General features: G+C 32.5%; 3 protein-coding genes and 2 non-coding genes across 5 annotated transcripts; 2 read left to right on the plus strand and 3 right to left on the minus strand.

Moving 5' to 3' along the window:
• The first annotated feature begins 544 nt into the window (after positions 1-544).
• LOC101261733 (uncharacterized) lies at positions 545-6,851 on the plus strand. The gene is made up of 12 exons (XM_019215355.3): positions 545-1,074; positions 1,523-1,651; positions 2,611-2,703; positions 2,788-2,867; positions 3,390-3,503; positions 4,463-4,536; positions 4,646-4,722; positions 5,181-5,264; positions 5,341-5,433; positions 5,541-5,648; positions 5,762-5,833; positions 6,172-6,851. Exons 1-12 carry the CDS (start codon positions 763-765, stop codon positions 6,622-6,624), a joined length of 1,689 nt encoding a protein of 562 aa, XP_019070900.1. The 5' UTR covers positions 545-762; the 3' UTR covers positions 6,625-6,851.
• A 447-nt stretch (positions 6,852-7,298) lies between these two features.
• LOC101261438 (uncharacterized) lies at positions 7,299-9,219 on the minus strand. The gene is made up of 2 exons (XM_004245568.5): positions 8,405-9,219; positions 7,299-7,684 (listed from the first exon to the last, which is right to left on the minus strand). Exons 1-2 carry the CDS (start codon positions 9,103-9,105, stop codon positions 7,615-7,617), a joined length of 771 nt encoding a protein of 256 aa, XP_004245616.1. The 5' UTR covers positions 9,106-9,219; the 3' UTR covers positions 7,299-7,614.
• A 3,828-nt stretch (positions 9,220-13,047) lies between these two features.
• On the minus strand, positions 13,048-13,140 carry LOC112942103 (small nucleolar RNA snoR114). Its single transcript, XR_003247981.1, has one exon. It is a non-coding gene; the product is annotated as a small nucleolar RNA snoR114 (small nucleolar RNA).
• Positions 13,141-13,146: 6 nt separating this feature from the next.
• On the minus strand, positions 13,147-13,218 carry TRNAG-GCC (transfer RNA glycine (anticodon GCC)). Its single transcript has one exon. It is a non-coding gene; the product is annotated as a tRNA-Gly (tRNA).
• Positions 13,219-14,942: 1,724 nt separating this feature from the next.
• On the plus strand, positions 14,943-20,737 carry LOC101262035 (probable copper-transporting ATPase HMA5). The gene is given in 7 exon segments (XM_010327112.4): positions 14,943-15,361; positions 16,924-17,812; positions 17,815-18,314; positions 18,390-18,644; positions 18,722-18,844; positions 19,287-19,766; positions 20,075-20,737. Coding segments are annotated over 7 exon segments (2,952 nt in total). The 5' UTR covers positions 14,943-15,076; the 3' UTR covers positions 20,495-20,737.
• Positions 20,738-22,324: the final 1,587 nt, after the last annotated feature.

Below are 22,324 nucleotides of genomic sequence, written 5' to 3' on the forward strand. Positions count from 1 at the left end.
CCTGTTGCTCAAATGGGATTTATGATAAATGATAGTTTTCTTTTTCTTTCTTCAAATGAACAACAATGGTGTTTGTGGTATACATAATTTGAAAAAGTAAAGAGTGAACGTTTTAATTATTTGTAATTTACTTGCTACAAGTTATTAGTTTTTGCTGTAAATGTCTTTTTTTAGCTAAGGAACCATACAAAAAAAACTCTTTCTTTTTGTGGTTTGAAAGCGTAAATGGTTGAACTTGCGGTCAAAATAGGAAGAGGAACGAAGATGAATTGAGAGAGTTATCATTGCACAAGAAAGATAATTGTGAATCGAAGTTGTTGCACACCCAATTCTTCATCAGAAATTTTGCTAATCATATTAGAGTGAGGTAGTTTTTGAATCTTTTATTTCTTATTTTGCTGAATTTGAGATTGTTTAATTAAACAAAAACAGATTTTTTTTTTAAAGTTTAACTGTTAATATTGTTACTTGTTAGTAAGTTAAGCTTAATGCTAGCATAATTTTGAAGTTTAATTAAACGAGAAAAGTGTTATTTTTCTTATAGATTTGAGAGATAAATTAATTATTTGTTATCGTCGTAAAATCAAACGAGCTCCATACCCGGCCCAAATTGATTGCATCCAACAAAACCGACCCATTAAAAAAACCTTTGCAGAAAACTATACTGGTATTACCGGCGGCGGCTGTCAAAGCTCTTCCTTAAAACTTTACTTGTATTGCCGGCGGCGTCACAACCGGTCGAAAATCTTCAAGAAAACAAAAATGGAGGAACTTGCTGACAAAATAGAGATACCCCAGAAAGCTGAAGATAAGAAAGATGAAGAATTGGAGGAATTGGAAGATGAAGATGAAGAGGGAGAGTTATCATGGTCTTCCGACTCTGAAATTGGTGAAGCTTTGGATTATTTGGACACAAAAGATAATTCTGAATCGAATGTTGGTGCTTTTAGTCTCCAAACAAGGCGTCCAAATGCTCATGGAGGACTTCATACTCGACCCAATTCTTCAGCTTTACAACCCCTTTCAAATCGTACCCAGAAATTTGCTAATCATATCAGAGCTTCACCATTAGAGGTAATTTTTCACAAGTTCGAATCTTTTTATTTTTTATGTTGCTGAGCTTGAGATTGTTAGGGATTAATGGTAATTTTCGAAGCTTAGTTAAACAAGAACAGAATGGAATTACTTTGTTTATTTTTTGAATTTTAATGTTATATTGTTAGTAACTTAAGCTTAATCGTAGCAAAGTTTCAGCTTTAGAGATAATTTTGAAGCTTAGTTAAACGAGAAAAGTATGTTTTTTTTTTTTTGAGTTCAAGTTTGTGCTATTGTTTAGTTAGCTAAGCTTAATAGTTAGCAAAGTTTCACCTTTAGAGGTAATTTTGAAGCTTTGTTAAACAAGAAAAGTGTGAAACTTTTTTTTTATTGCCTCGTTGGGCCAGTTGGGAAAGCAAAAACTTCCAAGTATGAGCAGGCTTGTATTATTTTCCTATAGCTTTCAGAGTAATTTGACATTTTGCAGGAATGGGAAGGGAGGATCAAAGTTGGCATGTCAAATTCTGTGACTACTGCTATCCGTGGAAGTGTTCGGGATATGGCTATTGGTAAAACTAAAACTACTGAGAAAGCAGATCGTGCCACTGTTGAACAGGTAAGATTGATACTGACCACTCTTTGGCAGTATGTGAATGTCAAAGTTCATTTTTGTTGATTCCTATGTAATGAAAATTGACTAGAATTAAACTATTTCGCTGCTGATCGATGTAACTTTGGAAGTGCTGATTACTACTTATTATGAAGTGCACTTGTGGGCTATTTGTTGTTTTCTGAGCCTACGGCATAGAATTTATGTATGAGCTAGAATTCTTTGTTAGAGTTATCAAAATTTGGTGAGCGCATGTTTTTTACTTGTTAAGAGTGACAAAGCATTCTTGACTATAGTGCTGAATCTGTATTGATTTAGTATATTTTGCTGCCAACATTGTTTATTCTTGTAATCTAGCATCGTTAAGTTTCCTGTCTATATATTTTTGTGCGATCGTAGAGTTGCTGAATGTAGCTTCTGAAAGAAATCATTTAATTCAGCTAGTTCCTCCTGTTCACCGGCTTAAGTGATCAATACTTCCTTCTATAAACTACCTCAAATTTCTCATCCTTCGGCTAATACACTCCTGGTCTATGCGAATTTGAGTCCTAAGCTAAATTTGTGTCACATAAGACTTCTAAAGAGGCCTCTGGTCCACTTATCTTCCCTTTTTAGTTCCTCTTAATTCTTGATAAAGGTTAGTCTATCTAATTCTTCATTCTTCATGAGATTCCTACTATTCCAGTTTATAAAATGCTTGACTGGAAAGTTAACTTGAAAATCTCTAGTTCCTGAGCCAGACGTACACCCACATTAAGTCTGAAGTCATTTTTTAGAAGTACAAATCAGTGGAAATTTATAGTCAAAATCAATAACTTGAGCATGACTTGATTTTTGTGCAAATGTTCTCTCAAGTACATAGCTTTTTTGTTGCCCATATGTTATATCAATGCTATCAGTTTTAAATGCTTATATATGGATTTCACAGTATTAATTCTTAGAAAGATCTATCTTTTTTCTTCCAGGCAATTGATCCTAGAACAAGAATGGTTTTGTTTAAAATGCTCAATCGCGGTGTCTTTCATGATATTAATGGCTGCATTTCAACTGGGAAAGAGGTAAACTATAACTTTGCTACCTGTTTGTTTCTCTCTTTCACTAAAAATGTTGCAGCTAAAACCTCTGTTCCTACTGTCTTACAGGCCAATGTTTATCATGCAACAAAAGCCGATGGTCAGGAACTGGCGATCAAAGTATACAAAACTTCAGTTCTTGTATTCAAGTATGCCATGTGGCCTTTTTCTTTTCTATTTTAAATTTTTTAATATTCTAGTAACAGTTTTATGTGTGATGCTTATGTCATCTTCCTTTAAAACATTTTTTGGTTTGTGTGCATGCACACACCAGAACTTGCAATATGATGGAAAAGATTAAATCAATAATTTGCCGCTTTGTGTTAGTCACAAGATTTTAGGCGAAAATATGTGTAGAGTGAGAAAGATAAATATCTTCAGCATTTTAAGATCCATATTGTACTAATACTTGAAAGGCTAAAATTTTCATCACTTAAGTTCAGCGTCAATTTTTCCCACTTTGTGGGACCAAACAAGGTGTGTTGTTGTTGTCAGTTCAGCATCAATTATTTGATCTCACATATTATTAGTAATGTGTGCTAAAATATTTCTACTTCATGTTTTGCTCGCTTCCTTCTGTTATAGTTTTGCAGCTTCTGACAACTTAAGTGGGCTTTGTCATTTGTTTAATCCTCTTGGCTGACCACTGCACTTGTGCATTACAACTTCAGGGATAGAGATCGCTACGTACAGGGTGACTATCGCTTTAGATATGGATACTGCAAGCACAATCCACGGAAAATGGTTAAAACATGGGCTGAGAAAGAAATGAGGAATCTAATGAGGTATGTGAACTCTCATTCTCAAATCTTGGATCTCGTAGCCTTTGGCCCTTATAGGCCTCTCTCTTTCTCTCTCTCTCTCTCAGTTTTTATTGTTTATTTTTCTTGGCTTCTTGATTGAAGAGAAAGACCCAGTGAGAACTGTAGCTTAATTATGGAAGCACATAAAGAAGTTCTATAGTGCAATGTCTGCCACTTGCTCCCAGAGATGTTAAACAGCTACATTGCCTGCTAAGAAGTTCTATTACACAGTTTCTGAGTGCAATTAATCTTTTTACCTAAAAATAAAAAAGAGTGCAATTTCTTCTTATATTCTATTCTATGCTTGTCCTTGTTTCTTGACATGTGTTAACTTTTGAAGTTTGATGCTGGTGGAGATCTTACTCTTCCTTTTATGGCTTTTTAAGAAATAAGTGTATATAACTAAACAATGCGGGGACTTGTTCCTAAACATCTGTGGAATCTCTTGGGTAATGCCATTGAAGGTAAGAGATTTGATGGAATGGTGGCAACATCAGAGAACTCCTAGAGCCTTAAAGCAGACCTGGGGAGCCATCCCTCTATATATATTCTGGATCATTTGACTAGAGAGGAACAAGACATGTTTTGGAAGTTCAGAAGAATCACATATCAACAGAATCAAGGATAAATGCCTCCATATTTCTGGAATAAATGTGCTTGGCCAATGCATGGATTTCTGATGTACTTAGAAGAAGGATGTAACTTATTGCATGTCTACCCCTTGCAGTTTTTTGTATCCTTTTAGTGCCATCTTGGTGGCACCTTAGCAATGAACCTTACCTTACCCAAAAATCAACGACACGTAATAGACTTTCGTATCTAGCAATAGTTACCTTCCAGTTAACTCATATGTGAAAACTGGGTTGTGTATCAAATTTCATTTGAGATGAGCAACTTGTGTTATTTTGTTACTCATATTCTAAAGAATTCTGGAACTGCAGGCTAAGGGCAGCTGGAATCAGGTGCCCAGCTCCAATTCTCTTGAGGCTTCATGTTCTTGTTATGGAATTCATAGGTAATGAGCACGGGACACAAACAACTTTGTTTCTTGATGTGCGCTTCCATGGAATTTCCATTCGTTACCCTCTGTGGTTTAACAGAATGGTAAAACTTTTGTTTGATAGGGAAAGGAGGCTGGGCAGCACCTCGACTAAAGGATGCTGCTTTATCTAGTGACAAGTTACGTGAATGTTATGTGGAGGTTTGTTTCTATCTCTTAATATTAAGATTATTGAACCAGATATCTTGTTATCTTGATTAGTTGATCAGTATCATGAGAGTGATCTTTGATGTATTATGTTCACCACTTTGTAGAGAATGCTTAGTTTCTTGAGTTATTAGTGGTTTGTTTAGGCAATGAGGTGGTTCCTTTCGATGTGGTGTCCCTTTTGTATTGTATGTATGCTTTTATTTAGTATTCTTGGTGAGAGAAGAAACAATAAGCTTAATCATAAGTACTTGTATCCCTGGTCTTCTTCCGTCAGTACTAAGCTTTGAATTCTGAATTGTACCACACTAGAAACACTGATTAAGGAACTTGATGTCAATTGGAAATACAACTGCTTAATGATGTTAGATGCATATCAAGGCTTTTAGAATGGGCACTGTGCCATGTGATTCTACCCAAATTTGATACATTAACTACTTTATATTTGCCAGATCATTATGGCAATGAGAACTCTATATCAGAAATGCAAGCTAGTCCACGGTGACTTAAGCGAGTATAACATTCTATATTTCGAGGTAGGCCTTTATCTCTATATTTATAGCTATACTAATAGTTGTAGGCACTAACTTGTAATTGTTTCACTCTATACAGGGTCACCTATATGTTATTGATGTTTCACAATCAGTTGATCTTGACCATCCTCATGCACTTGATTTCCTCCGAGAGGATTGTGTACATGTTTCTGTGAGTTCTCATTGTAAAGCTTATATGACGATTTCGGATTAAAACTAACTTATACCTAGGCACCAGCTATATGAGTATTGATTTGTGCTGGTGGCGGCGGCATGCAGGATTTTTTTAAAAAACATGGTGTGGCTGTTATGACAATCCGAGAGTTGTTTGATTTTATAGTTGATCCAACTATCAATGATGATTCAGTGGATAGCTATTTGGAGAAGGTATGGCTCATACATGTATTGGATGATCGAATGCATGCTAAATGTTGATTCAAATTCTTTTATATTCAAATGACTTGGAATCCTTAACTTGCTGTTTCCCCACTATATGCTAGGTTCAAGAGAGAATTTTGGCTAGAGGTGACATGACTGCAGAAGAAGAAATTGCCGACTCTGTATTTATTCAGGTATTATTTCTGCTAGGTATTTGAACTACTTTTTTGTTTCCATTAATAAAAGGTCAAGGCAAACTTTTGACTTGTGGTCAGATTGTACTTGCAATATTCATCGACGTCCCAAAAATAGGAAGGGAATATAGATTGGAATGTTGAAAAAATAGTGTTGTGTTAATATGCCTAAACATTGGTCATATCTAGGGAACTGCTGTCGTATTAGGGATGCAGTATGTTTTCATCTGTGGGTTTGGCTTGTTTTGATAAATTGTTTAAACACCTCGGTGGGTTTCTAAGATCTTTTCGTCTCTCAAGACTGCCGTTTCTCATCACTGCTATATATTGCATTGCAGTCATTTATTCCCAAGACACTTGATCATGTGAAAGACGCTGAAGCAGATGTTCAACGCATTATTAGTGGCGAGGACACAGGAGACATGTACTACAAAACTATTACAGGTCTGAAGCAGGCTCTCACCGCTACAAACTCTTCAGCAGAAGATCAGCAGCACCTACAAATTGACGAGCTGGGACAAGAGACCGCTGCTGCAGCTGAAACCAACAAACCATCTGATGGTGAATCAGAGACAGAAACCGAGTCAGATGATGATGACGACGATGAAAGTGATTGTAGTGAAGGCTCATCATCTGATGGCGAGAAACCAACAGCTGCTGATAAGAAAGCAGCTAGAAAAGAGAACAAGAAGAAAGTTAAAGAAGAGAAAAGAGAAGCGCGGAAACATAAAGTACCAAAAGCTGTGAAGAAGAAGAAGAAAAAGTTGGCCAAGGCCAAGAAGTATAGGTAAAATCATCTGCAGTATAAAAGAAAGTTTTGTTTTGAGGTTTATATTGTGTAGAAAGGATGTTAAAGTTAATAGTTTTTAGTTAAAATTATGCAAAACTGAGTGAGGGGTCTGCAAAGTCAACACATTTTTCGCGTAAATTACAACTTTCAACAATTTTGGTCAATCAGTGTAACTTGTTTTCCATGTATTTCTAACAAACAAGGCAGATATCCCACTTCATTGAACCATGTTTTTCCATGAAAAATACATTTTACGAGTAGTAACGGTATCGTGGAGCTCGAATAAGCTCATTTGGGTAGAAATCTTTCTTGTTATAGATAAACCATCTGATATTCATAATCTATTGGTTCAACTAATTTAGGCTCGAGTCAATCTAAGACGTCTGATTAAAGGTGGGGGGATTTCAACTATCTCGTCATAATCATGAAAATTGTGGTTATGTTACTCATGGTGAAACTTTTGTAAGTATTAAATCAGGACTTTGACAATTGTCCCATCAAGAAAAGTAGGACAAAAATATAATTGATCTTGGCCTAAACTTTTGTAGTGTTGACAATTTCAAATTTCAATATTCTTCTAACAAATATGTATATATATATATATATATATATATATATATATATATATATCCATCTATAAATTGCCAAACAACAAAACCAAACAAGATAAATCTGTTGATGAATTGCCGAGTAAATAGATCAGATCCTAATAGAATTTTCTTAGACAAACACGATTTGCTTCTACCAATTTCAAGATACCATAATATGTCGAAAATAAGAAAAGGTATTTAGACGTAACCGCTCCCGTTTCAAAGGGGAAAACTCTAATAAACTTTGCAACAAAAACTCAAGAAACACCCTCTGACTGATCTTTATTTATCAAAGATCTTTACAGGATATACTTTTTTTTTTTTATCATCTGTGAGTCTTGTAAGTATAAATGCTTTACAGGATTCATAACCAAACAAGAGAGGCAATATTTAATTTGTCTTCACTCTGCTGATTTGCTTTTACTAAAACATGATCTTGACCAGAAATTGGTTAAAAATCCTTTCTTTTTCCTGCATTATAAAAACAAGAAAATACAGTTTTTTAACAAGGGAAAAAACAATAAAACATGCTTTAACTTAAAAGGTATCTTTACACGAATAGCCATACAGATTTACTGTTTACTTTTTACAGCTGGTATACAAAGAATCATACACAGTATCTGATAAAGTAATATCTCAATTTATTCTTTGTACTGTTCTGTTTGTACTAATATCCATTTTTTTTTGCCAAAATTAAACTAAGTCAAAAGTCTTGTTCAATATTCTGCAAAATTGAATACACAAAGTATAGAACAACCAAGAGAAGATAAAAAAAGGATTAATCTTTGCTTTGATCATTTCATAAAAAAGATTCCAAAACCAATTTGTTAAAGAATTTCACCTTAATAATCTTATCACATAAACATAATCCCAATTTATTCAACAAATAATATCAAGAACCCCCAATATCTCAAAACTCATTGCAAATCAACAAAAATAAAATAAAAATCTGGTCACGAAACATCCTAATATAACATAAACAATCGAAGTGTTGTCCACAACTCGAAAAAAACAATCTGGTGCACCAACAACACCAACAAACAAAAAAACAATCTGTGCACGAATCATCCCAATATAACATAAACAATCAAAGCACTTAAAATCTATGACTCAAACTCGTAACGCAGAAACAACTTGATGCTCCGAGGCCTCAAAATTTACAAAATAACAAGATCAAGAATTAGAAGATACCTTTGAGTACTTGTTGTGCTATCATTACTACCACTGCTTTCACTATTACTACTTCCTGTTTTGCTACTATCACTCTCACTTGAACAAGAAAATCTCTTCTTCCACCAATCTTTCTCCAAGCTTTTTGAACCTTCAACTGGCTTTGGTGAAACTTTAGTACTAATTGTTTTTGGTGGAATTGGAAAAAACATCTTCAAAAAAGACCCCTTTTCTTCAAAACTTTCATTTCTAATCATTTTCCCCTTCTTTTTACCACTTTTCACCCTTTGCACCACAACTTGTTCTTGGCTAGTACTGAAATTTTCCTCTTCTTTATTGATCAAACATTCTTCTTGATTTGATTCCAAGATTGAATTTTTTTCAACAAGATCCTTGAGTGACAACTCATAACATGATTCAGGCATGTTCTTGATCATTTCCATTAGTTCCCATTGACCTTTAGCTATAGCTAGCGCTCTAGAGCTAGGTGAAATTGATCGATGATTCGTCGAATTATGAAAGGGGTGATCAGGGCTTGTTGATGGCCTATTTTTCCACAAGGGTGGTGAAGAAATACCAGAATCATCAACATGTTGTTGTGACATTTCTAGGCCTCCAACATCATTTTTTGGACTATTGTTGTTACAAGTGTAATCTGAGGGTGTAACTGGATCAAGAATGTGTATATGATCAATGGGTTTTTGGTTTCTTGGATCAAACATGTTTGGAAATTGAGAGGATTTTAGGGGGGTGGGGGGATGAGGGAAAAAAATTTGTGGTTTGATGTGTGTATGTAGAAGTCATAAATGTATATTAGTAGTGACTTGCTTTTCAATATAAAAAAAAAAAGTTTTTTATTGGCTTGCTTTTTGTATGTTAGGCACCTTAAATGAATGAAAATGACATGGATACCGATTAGAGTCGTGACGGAGTGATAAGTATTCATTCATTCTGAATTATGTATCTTAGTTTGAGTTTTTTTTTATTACATATAAAGGGTTGTCTTTGTTTAGAAGCATTTTACTTTCTCATGTAAAAATTTTCGACACGAAAATTGAGATCTAATATAGATATCGAACATCAGATCAGAGAAAAAAGGAAGAAGGAAAACCACAAATGATAAAGTAGTATATAGAATATTTATGGATCCAAGTATATATGTTAGGTACTATTTTTATATTTTTTTTAACGTAGAGAAATTTGATTTTTTCAGTCTTTTATAAATTTAAGAAAATACATTTTTAATTTTTATATATAAGATATTTTTATTTTTATTTTTATAAATAAAGAGATTTAAAAAGATTAATTTAAAAAGTTTAATTTGTATGTGATTATATCCACATCTATTAGGGTGATTGATAAGAGAAAAGTATTTTTTTTATTTTTTTTTTAAAAATGGTTATAAGAAATTATTTTCACGCTATTTGAAGATGTTTTTTATTATCTTTTTAGGAAAATATTTAAAACCTTTAATTTATAAGAATATTTGTGTTATTTAATGTTTATCGTGTCTTTACGTCTCTAACTTAATTAATACTTTGTTAATTTAAACGATAAGAATAGATTGTGATGATAATAATGTATAAGTTTTTTTCTTAAAATATCAATTGAAATAAATTTATTCAAAAGACAAATATTTTGGATCGAAAGCAATGACACATTAATTTATGTACTATAAAATAAAAAATGGAAAAGAAATATGGAAAGAGTTAAAAAAGTCAAGAGTTTCTAGATGGATGATCTCTATTTTTGTTTTTATTTTGTCATATTTTTCCATGGAATCAAAAGACTCTATTTGTCCCTTTTCATACTCAATTTTTTTTCTGCTCGATTTTCGGAGTCTATATTAAAAATTAAATTAAACTTGAATCATCACGCACTGCATGATCCATTTATATTCAAATTGATTCTACAATTAGATATATTAAGAATCTTCTCATCAAATATTTTCTTCATTAGATAATAAATGTTGTTCTAGTTCAAAACATGCTCATTAAAAAAAATGATAACATATAGCTTACTAAGCTATCTCTATTTATGAGGTGTATGAATTGATATCTCTCTTCCTTATGCCACCTACAACTTATATAGATATATGATGATGACAATGAAAGTATAAATAATTACAAAAATGATGACATATCAAACATTAATAATTAGTGAAATTATTTTAATTTTATTGCGCAACAAAGAATAATAAAAAATTTAATCAAATTATGACTTTTAGTTTAGTGGGAATCAAATCATCAACTTTGACAATGGCATCTAAATTAATTTAAAAAGGGATTTCTCTTTTTCATCATAAAATTTGATTTATTTTCTCATATTTTGAAGATATATTTATTAGTAGCTAAATGTAACTATCAAAACCTTTACATTTACTTTAATTTTCCATTGAAATAAAATAAAGTCTATATAATTTTAATGAGTTCTAATATCGGTTTTTGATTTTATTTGACTTTGACATATGTATAATACAAGGAAAATGGATTTTAAGTGTAAATGCATAAAATATTTTTTTTAGTATATAGTCCTAAAAACGAATTTCAAAGTCAATAACGTAGTTGATTTTTCATTTTTTTTCCTGGTCCATATTTATTCAATTTTTTTCTTTTAGTAATAATCTCCCAAATGCACTATTATTAGTTTTATTTTAACACCACCATAGGTGTACAAAGCAATTTTCGTTACCGGAAAGGGGTTCATTCAGATGCGGAGTTAAATTGGATCGAAGGATTCATCTGAATCTATTTAATAAAAAATAATATATATAATAGATATTAAATCGTCTTCAACTTTTTTATATTATGAACTATTTTAATGAAAATTTTAGCTCTTTTATTATCTGTATTCATGGCCCGTAGAGGAGGGGGTTGTAGATCGCCTACCCTAACTCGAAACCTAACTATATATTATAAAAAATATATATATTGTTACTCCAAGGCTTCTATAGTAATTGTCTTGATTTGTATAAAAATTTGTTTTGATGTCATAAATATTCGAATAGCATTCATTATTAGACAAAAAATAACTGCATTTCTAGAAACTTAAGTATATTAATTATTACGCCAAACTTAAGAAAAAAGTGAAAAAATAAACTATGTAATAAAATAAAAATTAAATGAAAACGATTAGAAAAAAATAAGTGCACGTGTTGGACCCCATTATATGACTTTGAAAAAATTTGTCTTTGGATTATATCATTATGACTAAATATTTTTTAATTTATTTATTCCAACAAAAAATAAAATACCGCTGCAGATGTTAAGGATGGAAAGTATAAAATAATATAATGGAGAGCCGCCTAAAATATATTTTATTTTGGAGGAGTGGGTTGCATTATAAATGGAAATACAAAGAAAAAATGAAGTTGTTTATCCAAACAAGTATAAATAATTAAAAAATCAAATAAAAAAATTAAGCAAGCTAGTGCAAATACTAAAGATACATCTTCAATATAATTTCTCAAATAAAGCTTTAAAGGTGTGGTGTATATTCAAATTCGATTCTTATAAATAAGAGTAAATTAAAGAGATTATTTTTAAAAAACTCTCAGCTAAAAGAGGCATTATAAATTAAATATAACTATATAATATAATTATAAAAAAGTCATATATAAAATAATTGTGAAAAAAGACCATAAATAAAATAATAATATAATAAATTAATAATAATAGATAAAATAGATATCAAATGGCAATAAGAAATTTTAGCTTGTAAAATGGATTTTAGCTTATATAATTTATTCTTGTTGATTTGGGTATTCAAGCAACCCTAGCACCAATATGTTTCTCTATAGTGGGGACAATTTTTTTTTATCGTATAAGATATTTTAAATTTTACTAATTTTTCTAGTTAAACATCTGAATTATGAGTTATAAATATATACATAAATACAATAATGCACAATATTTGATATGATATAAAATGTGTCAACTGTCTATCACCTAAAATCGCAGATTATATAAAAATAATATGGAAAACATTCACCGCAAAATATGAAGCTTTGCCGGAATTTCTTTCTTATTTTAATTATTACAATTAATAACGTTCATATATATATATATATATATATATATATATATATATATATATATATATATATATATATATATATTATCATTCTCTTTTGACAAGATTAATTTTTTTTTTTTTTCAAATGGAAAGTCCAATACTTTTACTTTTTAGAGTGGGGGTACGTATAGCACTATAGCTTTATCATAAATTTATAATTAGCCTATCATAATTAAAAGATATAGTTGAAAAAAAATGTTATGCACTTTTTTCCTTTTTGTATGATAATGATTTTTTACACATTATAATTACCTGCTATATTATATTTACTTGCTATATTATATGATAACCTCTACTTGCAAACATTAAATATGTCATTGTGATCATAATTACATATTACCTCAATATAACGTGATAGCAAAATTGTTTACGTGCATTTTGATTATTTATTTAGTAAAGCTGATAAAATTAGTATAACTTAATAGCCATTCCTGTAGTTAAGCTATATTAGATTACTTTGGAGGAGAGAAAATAAATAAATAATTTCTTTTATATACACAAAAACATAATTTACGATCACAAAAACAGAGCGATTTCAAATATGACATTATTGAACTCGAGTGAAAAACGAAAACGGATAAAAAATAATAAAGCTCAGATACACATTATCTCATCTTATATAAATCAGATGTACGTGACACAACCCAATCGTTCACAATTTGTGCAAGTAAACGTCATTGCTCTGAAAATGCACCCAGCCGGGAATCGAACCCGGGTCTGTACCGTGGCAGGGTACTATTCTACCACTAGACCACTGGTGCCAGTTATTTAACATATTGTTTACATTACAAACATAATTCTTCATTTATTTGACTAAAAATAAGGTGAAACGAACAGTTTCTTTCTAAATAAGTTTTTTTAGATATATTAAGTAGATTCATAATATAAAAATTATGTTTTAGTTAACTATAGAAATTTTGTGAAACTCGTAAACATGACTCTAACTTCTACTACGACTACAAACATTAGTTGTCTTATAGGACCAATAAAGGACATTTATTGGCAAGAAGCAAAATATTTATATACATGTATAGTCGAAGTGCGTATAATGTATAGTCCAAGTGCATATATGCTATCGAATGATACTATTAAAAGAAAAAAAATATCTTCAAATCTGACTTTCATATTCAATTTTTTTTTTAAATTATAAAATTTTGCACCAAGTTAAAATAATTTGAAATGGAGAAATTATATATTCTACAATGTACGTCAAGTTGCTTTATCTCTATAATTTTTTAAATGTAAATTGACATTAATCATAATTGAATTCATTGCATAATGCTTGTGCAAAGACACAATGTCATGTGAAAGCAATTATATTAAAACTAAATTTATCATTTAGGCATCTGAAAAAGAATAATTTATGAATTGATTAAATATAAATTCGCATTATGAAAAAGAGCAATTTGCGAATTAATTAAATATGCATATTGATCACACAATAATCTTTTACAAGCAAAAGTATTAAAGGTGTGTTTGGTACAGACTTAAATATTTTCTGTATTTTTTCTCCTAAATTTCTGATTGGTTAAATTTTTGAAGGATACCATTTTAGAATAAACAAATTTCCTTAAAATTTCAAAAATAACTCTCTATTAGTTAAGTGGGGAAATTAATCAAGTTTCATAAATGAAATTTCATATTCACGATTTTTTTCCAGCATAATATATAAATATATTCTATAATTTTGCTTCATTTTATATTTATTTTCTTCAATTTTGAGAATGCATAAGTAGACACTTTAAATTGTATGAAGTTGATTAAGTATGCACATAAGTCATACGTGTCATAATACACATAGGACATCATGTATGATGAAATTTCTACGTAGGATGCCATATAGGACAAATATATCTATTTGTTTAATTTTATACAAGATTAAATATTTACTAGTACACTTCCAAAATTAAAAAGCATAAAAGTAGATGAAAACCAAGTTAAATGACATACTTATACTTATATATTATGCCATTCTTTTTCCATCCATCCAACCAGGGTTGTATCTAGGAGGGGGCGATAGTGTTCATTCGATTACTTGATAAAAAAAATTACACTAAAAATATATGATATTTATTTTATTTTGATGTATATATGTTGGTTTTTAAATTTCTTAAACACAAAACCAAAGATGGACTCTGTAATTTAAGTAAGTGCAAATCCCTAGCACTATTTTTTTAAAAAAAAGAAAATCTTAAATTCATCGCTACATACACTGCTCCCATCTCATTCCATCCCTCGACTATTCTACCCCAGCTATCCTTAAATCTTCATGTATATATCTCATTGTGTTTTGCTGGATTACAACGCCCATATCCTCGGACCCCTCATTCCCATGCACCTCATTTCGTTGTATTTCGCTAGATTGCATTAAATTATTTTGAGTAATAGTATTTTAATTTATTTATGTGCCAAAAATACTAAAACCATTTTTATTATCCAAAATTATATTTTCTTTTCTTACCAAACACCCCCTTAAAATACCTTCATTTTATCATTCAAATTTCATATTACATAATTTCATTTTCCTTGATGACATCAAACTCTGTTTTTCTTTTTCTACAAAAAGCAATTTGAAGAATCGAAAACAGAGGGAAAAAAAAATCTTCATCTTTCATATCCATGGCGACTGTTAAGTTTTTTTCACTTTCATGTCTAAGAAATGAGAGCAGTTATGGGGATTTTCCCTCAAAGGCACATTATCCATCAATGCCCAAATACCCAAAGGGTTTTTCTGTATCTTCTGGTGAAGAAAAAAAAGCAATTTTTTCAGTTAATGGTATGAGTTGTTCTGCATGTGCTGGTTCTGTAGAAAAGGCAATTAAAAGACTATCTGGGATTAAAGAAGCTGTTGTTGATGTTTTGAATAACAAAGCTCAAGTTATTTTTTACCCTACTTTTGTCAATGTGAGTTATCTGATTCTTGATTTTGAGATTTTTAGTTGCTGAATGAACGTAAAAATTTGATCTTTATGGATGTTATAATGGATTCTGGTAATGATTTAGGCTACTAGGTAGAAATTCTACAAGGGGTATCCAGGTTTTAAGTTTTTATTTATTTATTTATAGACGTCGTGTTTGAGCTAGCTTGCATGTATCTCGACTAATTTTATGCTACCTGCTATCCTTCGTCAGCATAGATATCAGATAACTCTGTCCACTTTGACTGTGAATCAAGGTTTTAAGATTCTTGAATAACAGAGTTTGAGTTATCTTTTGCCTTAGCTATGTCAATGTGAATCCTTTTTTTTTTTTTTTGTGTAGGTTTATTTCAAACTAGTTACTTCAAGAAGAAATTTTCTGGGTTGGTTAGAGAATGTAAAAAATTGATCTTTGGAAGTTTTGGAGGATTCTGCTAATGATACAGGCTTATAGGGAGAAATTCTACCATGGTTTATGGAGGTCTAAGATTCTTGGACGACAGAGTTTGAGTTATCTTTTGCCTTAGCTATGTTAGTCTGAGTCCATTTTTTGCTCATTTCTACAACATACCTAGTGTAATCGCTCAAGTGGGTCGAGTGTATGCAGAAGTCAGAACCTTACGCCCCTACTTCGTGGAGGTAGAGAGTTTGGTTCCAAAAGACGAACTTATTTCTGCAAGAATTTTCTCTTCTTTTTTTTTTTAATTGTTGAGAGAGTACTAGTTTGTTTCATCAAGTTTTGCTGGATTCTGCTTATCATATGGACTTGTTAGGTAGAGTTTGAAGTTTTCCTTTGTATTTTATTTATGATTATTATAGAAGTAAGCCACTGCACTGAATATGTTATGTATGTTCTAAGCATCTTGGTTGTTTATAGAAGTGAGTTACTCCATTGAATATGTTATGTATGTTCTAAGCAAACTTGTTAAAGTCAAGGTCTTTGCTCTTCCTTTAAGTTTTTACTTTTGGCTGAATGTTGGTTGCGTTGGATGAAGTGAAATTCTGTTGTCTAGTCTATTTCACCCTGAGTTTGTGCAAGAAAATATACATCAAACGACTCACCAAATTGTGAAGATTGTCGTTGTACATGGTGCTCCGACTCTTTAACTTCCAGAAACTTCGCTTGTTTCTTCTATCACTTAGGACTTTGTGCTTTTATGGATGTCTATTTTGAATTTAGCATGATTGAATATGCTTTGAGCAATGAGCTTTATTTGGAATTATATTCATCTGTTTCAGTTAACATTTTAAACCAATGATGTTGGTTTAAAAGGATTGTGATTAGTACTATGTTAAAGCTGCATTTACATATTAGTACCAAGTACCCTGCATTATGCAGCAGTAAATCTAGAAGTAGAAATCAATTTTGTTTTCCAGACTTGTTTAGCATTGCAGTTTTTTAATATCATCCGACATATTAGTACGAGAAAGCCATGAACAATGTACTTCCACTTCTCAAAGAATTACTATAACTACAATTTTTTAAGTTGTAGGATCTTTAGATGAGTGGTTTGTTGAAGTTGCTAAGAACACTTGCCCAATTTGTAGGAGGAAACAATCCTTGAGACGATAGAAGATGTTGGATTCGAAGCTACGTTGGTTACAGAAGAGACAAATGAGAAAACATCCCAAGTCTGCCGGATACGTATAAAAGGAATGACCTGCACTTCTTGCTCCGCAACTGTAGTATCTGCTTTGTGATTGATCCCAGGTGTACAGAAAGCACAAGTTGCATTAGCTACCGAGGTGGCTGAAATCCAATATGATCCGCGGATATTAACTCACAATCAGCTTTTAGAAGCCATAGAAGATACTGGATTTGAAGCGATATTAATTAGCACTGGAGAAGATAGGAGCAAAATATTGCTGAAAGTTGATGGAGTACATACTGAGAATTCCATGAGCATTATTGAAAGTTCTCTTAGAGCACTCCCAGGTGTTGAAGACGTTGATATTGATCCTGAGCTGAAGAAGTTATCTGTTTCTTATAAATCAGATACGATAGGACCTAGAGATTTTATTCAAGTAATTGAGTCAACTGGTTCTGGAAGGTTCAAGGCAACAATATTTCCTGAAGGAGGTGGGAAACAATCCCATAGACAGGAGGAAATTGAATACTGTCGTCGATCCTTTCTCTGGAGCTTGGTTTTTACAATTCCTGTTTTCTTGACTTCCATGATCTTCATGTATATTCCTGGTTTGAAGGATGGATTGGATATTAAAGTCGTGAACATGCTTAGCATTGGAGAGATTTTGCGGTGGGTGCTTTCTACTCCAGTGCAATTCATCATTGGACGACGTTTCTATTCTGGTTCGTACAAAGCACTGCGTCATGGTTCTGCAAATATGGATGTTTTGATTGCTTTGGGTACAAATGCAGCCTACTTTTACTCGGTCTATTCGGTGTTAAGAGCTGCTACTTCTCCAAGCTTCAAGTCTCTGATTTTTTTGAGACCAGCTCAATGCTCATTTCCTTCATTCTACTTGGGAAGTATCTTGAAGTTTTGGCCAAAGGAAAGACATCTGAGGCCATTGCTAAACTCATGAACTTGAGCCCTGAGACAGCCTCATTATTACAGCTTGATGACGAAGGAAATGTGGTGAAAGAGGAAGAAATTGATAGCCAATTGATACAGAAGAATGATGTGATCAAAATCCTTCCCGGTGCAAAAGTAGCCTGTGATGGTTTTGTCATCTGGGGACAAAGCCATGTAAATGAGAGTATGATTACAGGAGAATCTCGGCCACTGGCCAAAAGGAAAGGCGACATGGTGATTGGAGGGACTGTGAATGAGAATGGTGTTCTTCATATTAGAGCTACTAAGGTTGGATCAGAGAGTGCTCTTTCACAGATTGTTAGACTGGTTGAATCAGCACAAATGGCTAAAGCTCCCGTTCAAAAATTTGCTGATCGTATTTCTAAATATTTCGTGCCACTAGTGAGTATTAACCGGCTTCCTGTAAGATTTATGTTATCATCTTATGACTCTGAGAGTTGGTGATCCCAATTTCAGGTTATTATTCTCTCCTTATTTACTTGGCTGGCCTGGATTTTAGCTGGGAAGTACGACGGCTATCCTAAATCCTGGATTCCATCTTCTATGGATAGTTTTCAGCTTGCCCTTCAATTTGGTATATCTGTAATGGTCATAGCGTGCCCATGTGCCCTTGGTCTTGCTACTCCAACTGCTGTCATGGTTGGCACAGGAGTTGGTGCTTCTCGAGGTGTCTTGATTAAAGGCGGGCAAGCTTTGGAAGGCGCACAAAAGGTAGCACTGAAGCTTCTGAACTGTGCTTCCTGCAATGCCATATCATAAAAATTAAAATCATCATATGTTTTCTGTAGGTGGACTGTATTGTGTTTGATAAGACAGGGACTCTCACAATGGGTAAACCAGTTGTTGTAAATACAAAGCTCTTCAGATCTATGGTACTTCGAGAATTTTATGAATTGGTTGCGGCAGCTGAGGTACATTACCAGCCCCTATTGTGTTGTGTTTTCTTTTCTGATGTTTGCCCTACTAGTTCTATCACCCTTGTTAACTTAGTCATGTTTCCACTGCCCTGATAAAATAACATATAAAGCTGTTCATTGGGCCTTTCATTTGTCACATAACATCCAGTTAAAAGTTTTTCGCACATATCTTTAAAGCAGTTTATGTACATAATTCTCTGATATGTATTTCCTTGTGACTCTTATTAGGCTAGATCATACGAGATGCTCACTCGGCTTCAATTTGTCTGTCTTACTTTCCTGTTTAGTCCATCTAAAAAAGAACGACTTTTTCCTTTTTTGGCAACTCTTCAATTCGACCACAAGATTGAAGGACATTTTGGTTTTTCTAATATAGTGAATGCTAGTGTTTATTCATGCCAATACATGAAAGTGATAACTTACTCTTGAATTTCAGCTAAATAGTGAGCACCCCTTGGCCAAGGCAATTGTTGAATACGCTAAGAAGTTCAGAGAGGATGAGGAGAACCCTCGGTGGCCTGAAGTCCAAGACTTTGAGTCTATAACTGGACATGGTGTGAAGGCTGTTGTCCACAACAAAACGTTAATAGTTGGAAACAAGAGCTTGATGTTAGATCAAGGTGTTTCCATTCCAGTTGATGCCGATGAACTTCTAGCAGAAGCAGAAGAATTGGCTCAAACTGGAATTCTTGTATCAATCAATGGTGAACTGAGTGGAGTTGTTTCTATATCAGATCCAGTGAAGCCCGGAGCTCGTGAAGTCATTTCTCTTCTTAAGTCTATGAAAGTCGAGAGTAAGCTAGTTACAGGTGACAATTGGGGAACAGCTAATGCCATTGCTATGGAAGTTGGTATTAGTGATGTTATTGCAGAAGCAAAACCTGAAGACAAAGCCGAAAAAGTGAAGGAACTGCAGGTAAAATTTCGATGCCATGAATCTGCTGAAAGATAAACACATTTTGCTTTTAAAGAATTAGGCTAAGTTTGCCTGCGTTAACAAATGGCATAGTACATAACTAGACACATAAAACTCAATCTCAGTTGACAAGTAAGCACTTCAACTTCGAAAGTGCACATCTAGACACCTCAACTCGTCTGCACTGTGTTAGTTGAGCACTCCAACTAACAAAATAATCATCTAGACACATCACTGTGGGGACGAGTTGGAGCGTATTATTAATTTTGTCATGCTGGTGCTTAAAAGTCATCTTAATTGATCAACAGAGTTTGGGAAAAGTTGTTGCAATGGTGGGAGATGGAATCAACGACTCGCCAGCACTGGTAGCAGCTGACGTTGGAATGGCGATAGGAGCAGGGACAGACATAGCTATTGAGGCAGCTGATATTGTCCTAATGAAAAGCAATCTTGAAGATGTTATAACTGCTATTGACCTTTCCAGGAAAACTTTTAGTCGAATTCGCCTGAACTACTTTTGGGCATTTGGTTATAACCTTCTTGGCATTCCAATTGCTGCTGGAGCTCTCTTCCCCTTTACCAGATTCCGCTTGCCACCATGGGTAGCAGGGGCAGCAATGGCTGCTTCTTCAGTAAGTGTTGTATGCAGCTCTCTTTTGCTAAAGAATTACAAGAGGCCTAAAAACCTTGATAATCTTGAGATTGGAGGCATAACAGTTGAGTCATAATTTCTGTAAATATATTGAAAGGGTAAGCTTAGGTACAACACTAAAAGTTGTCGTGAGGCGACCTTTTATGGATTCAAGCTATGAAAACAGTTTCTCGTAGAAATGCTGCATATATTAGACGCTTGACGCATAGTGGGAGCTTAATGTATATTGCAAGTTAATAAAAGTAAAAATTTGTGTGTATACCAATATATGGTTGCTTTTTGAATCACTAATCCAATAAATTTTCTTGTTGCTTCATGATTTCATAGCTTTATTTTACATGATATATACTTTTGAAAGGGAGCAGTTAACATAAAGTTATTTGACAAGTAAATGGAACATTTACAAGTCAACTTGCTTTTGTATAATAAGTTTGTGGAGTTGGATGTGGTGTGTTAATTTACCTTTTGTTGATTAGTTTAAAATCTATCATTGCATTACATAGATAAATATATATATATATATATTATACTCAGTGACAGAGTCAAGATTTTTATTAGGGAATTCAAAATATGAACAGGTATTTATATGAATTAGCCAAACAGGATTCAACGTCTACTATATTTACATACAAATTAACGTGTACTATATATCAGGTTCATATTGAATCCCCTAACCCCAAGCTGGCTCCGCCCTTGATTATAACAAGAATAATAGATATAAATATTTTGAATCAATCATTTCGATGTTTGACAAATTTTTAAAAAAAAGTATGATTCTCTAGTTAGGCTTTTATGTATTTTTTTTTAATGACCTATTTAAGAAGATGAGCTTACGTGTTGACCTGATTCGTATAAATAACAAAAAAAATAGTAATTAGGAATTACTAAATTAGTAACCCAATTTAAAGCATATGAATTTTTGTTTAATTAAATCATAATGCCTTTGTTGTTGTAATACCAATATAAATAAATGTTTATAAAATGAGATTAGAGGAATTGTGATAGTACAGTACTATTTTTCTTTTTGCAAATAATATAGTACTACTGAGTACTGATTATAAATCTAAATTTTTATGTATTAAAAATTAACTTCATTATGCAGAAGTGTACCACTTTTGTTAGCTATATTTTAAGTATTAATAATTGAAACAAATAGGCGCTTGAAGAAATTAAAACTTTAGGCAGAATATATCAAGCATGAACTTATCCGTCAGTAAATATTAGACAGAATAGTCTGGTGGACCCTCGTACTTGTGTCTTGGCTTTTTGTCATCTGGATCCTTATACTCCACATAGCACAATATAATAAACCCCTTTGATCATTGATCATCCTTAGACATTAATATAGATGAGTTGGCAAGAGAGTGTAGTTACACGCCTGCAAAGGCAGGTGAACATGATATTTGCAATTTCAACTTTTACTTTTAAATTATTAAAATTATTTTTTTAAAAAAAATAAATACAAAAAGGAAAAAATCTCTATCTTCTTTCCCACACTATCTTCATCTTCTTCCCCATACTATCTTTTTTCCGGCCATCCCAACCCCAACCTATTTTTTTTCTTATCCAGACCCTATTGTTATTTATCTTCATTTTTCTTTCACTTCTTTCTTCTTTCCCCCACCCATTCCTATTTTTTTCCTCTTCAATCATCACTTTCCCTCTTTTTCCCCTCCCATACCTGAATTTCTGTTTTTCTGCCTTTCCTTGCTCCTTTTCAACTTTTTTTTTGTTTTCTTTTTGTTACCCTAATAAAAAACGAAATTGGGCGAAATTTTTTTAACATAATAAACAAAGAAAAATAAGAAATTGGTGGAGTTGTTGATATCTGTAATGAGTAACTTGACCTCTTTTGGTGTCAGAATTATTCTTGTATTTGTAAGCAATTTGGGGTGTGAAATAGTAG

Source organism: Solanum lycopersicum, chromosome 8, assembly GCF_036512215.1.
Source record: "Solanum lycopersicum chromosome 8, SLM_r2.1".
Lineage (NCBI taxonomy): Eukaryota > Viridiplantae > Streptophyta > Magnoliopsida > Solanales > Solanaceae > Solanum > Solanum lycopersicum.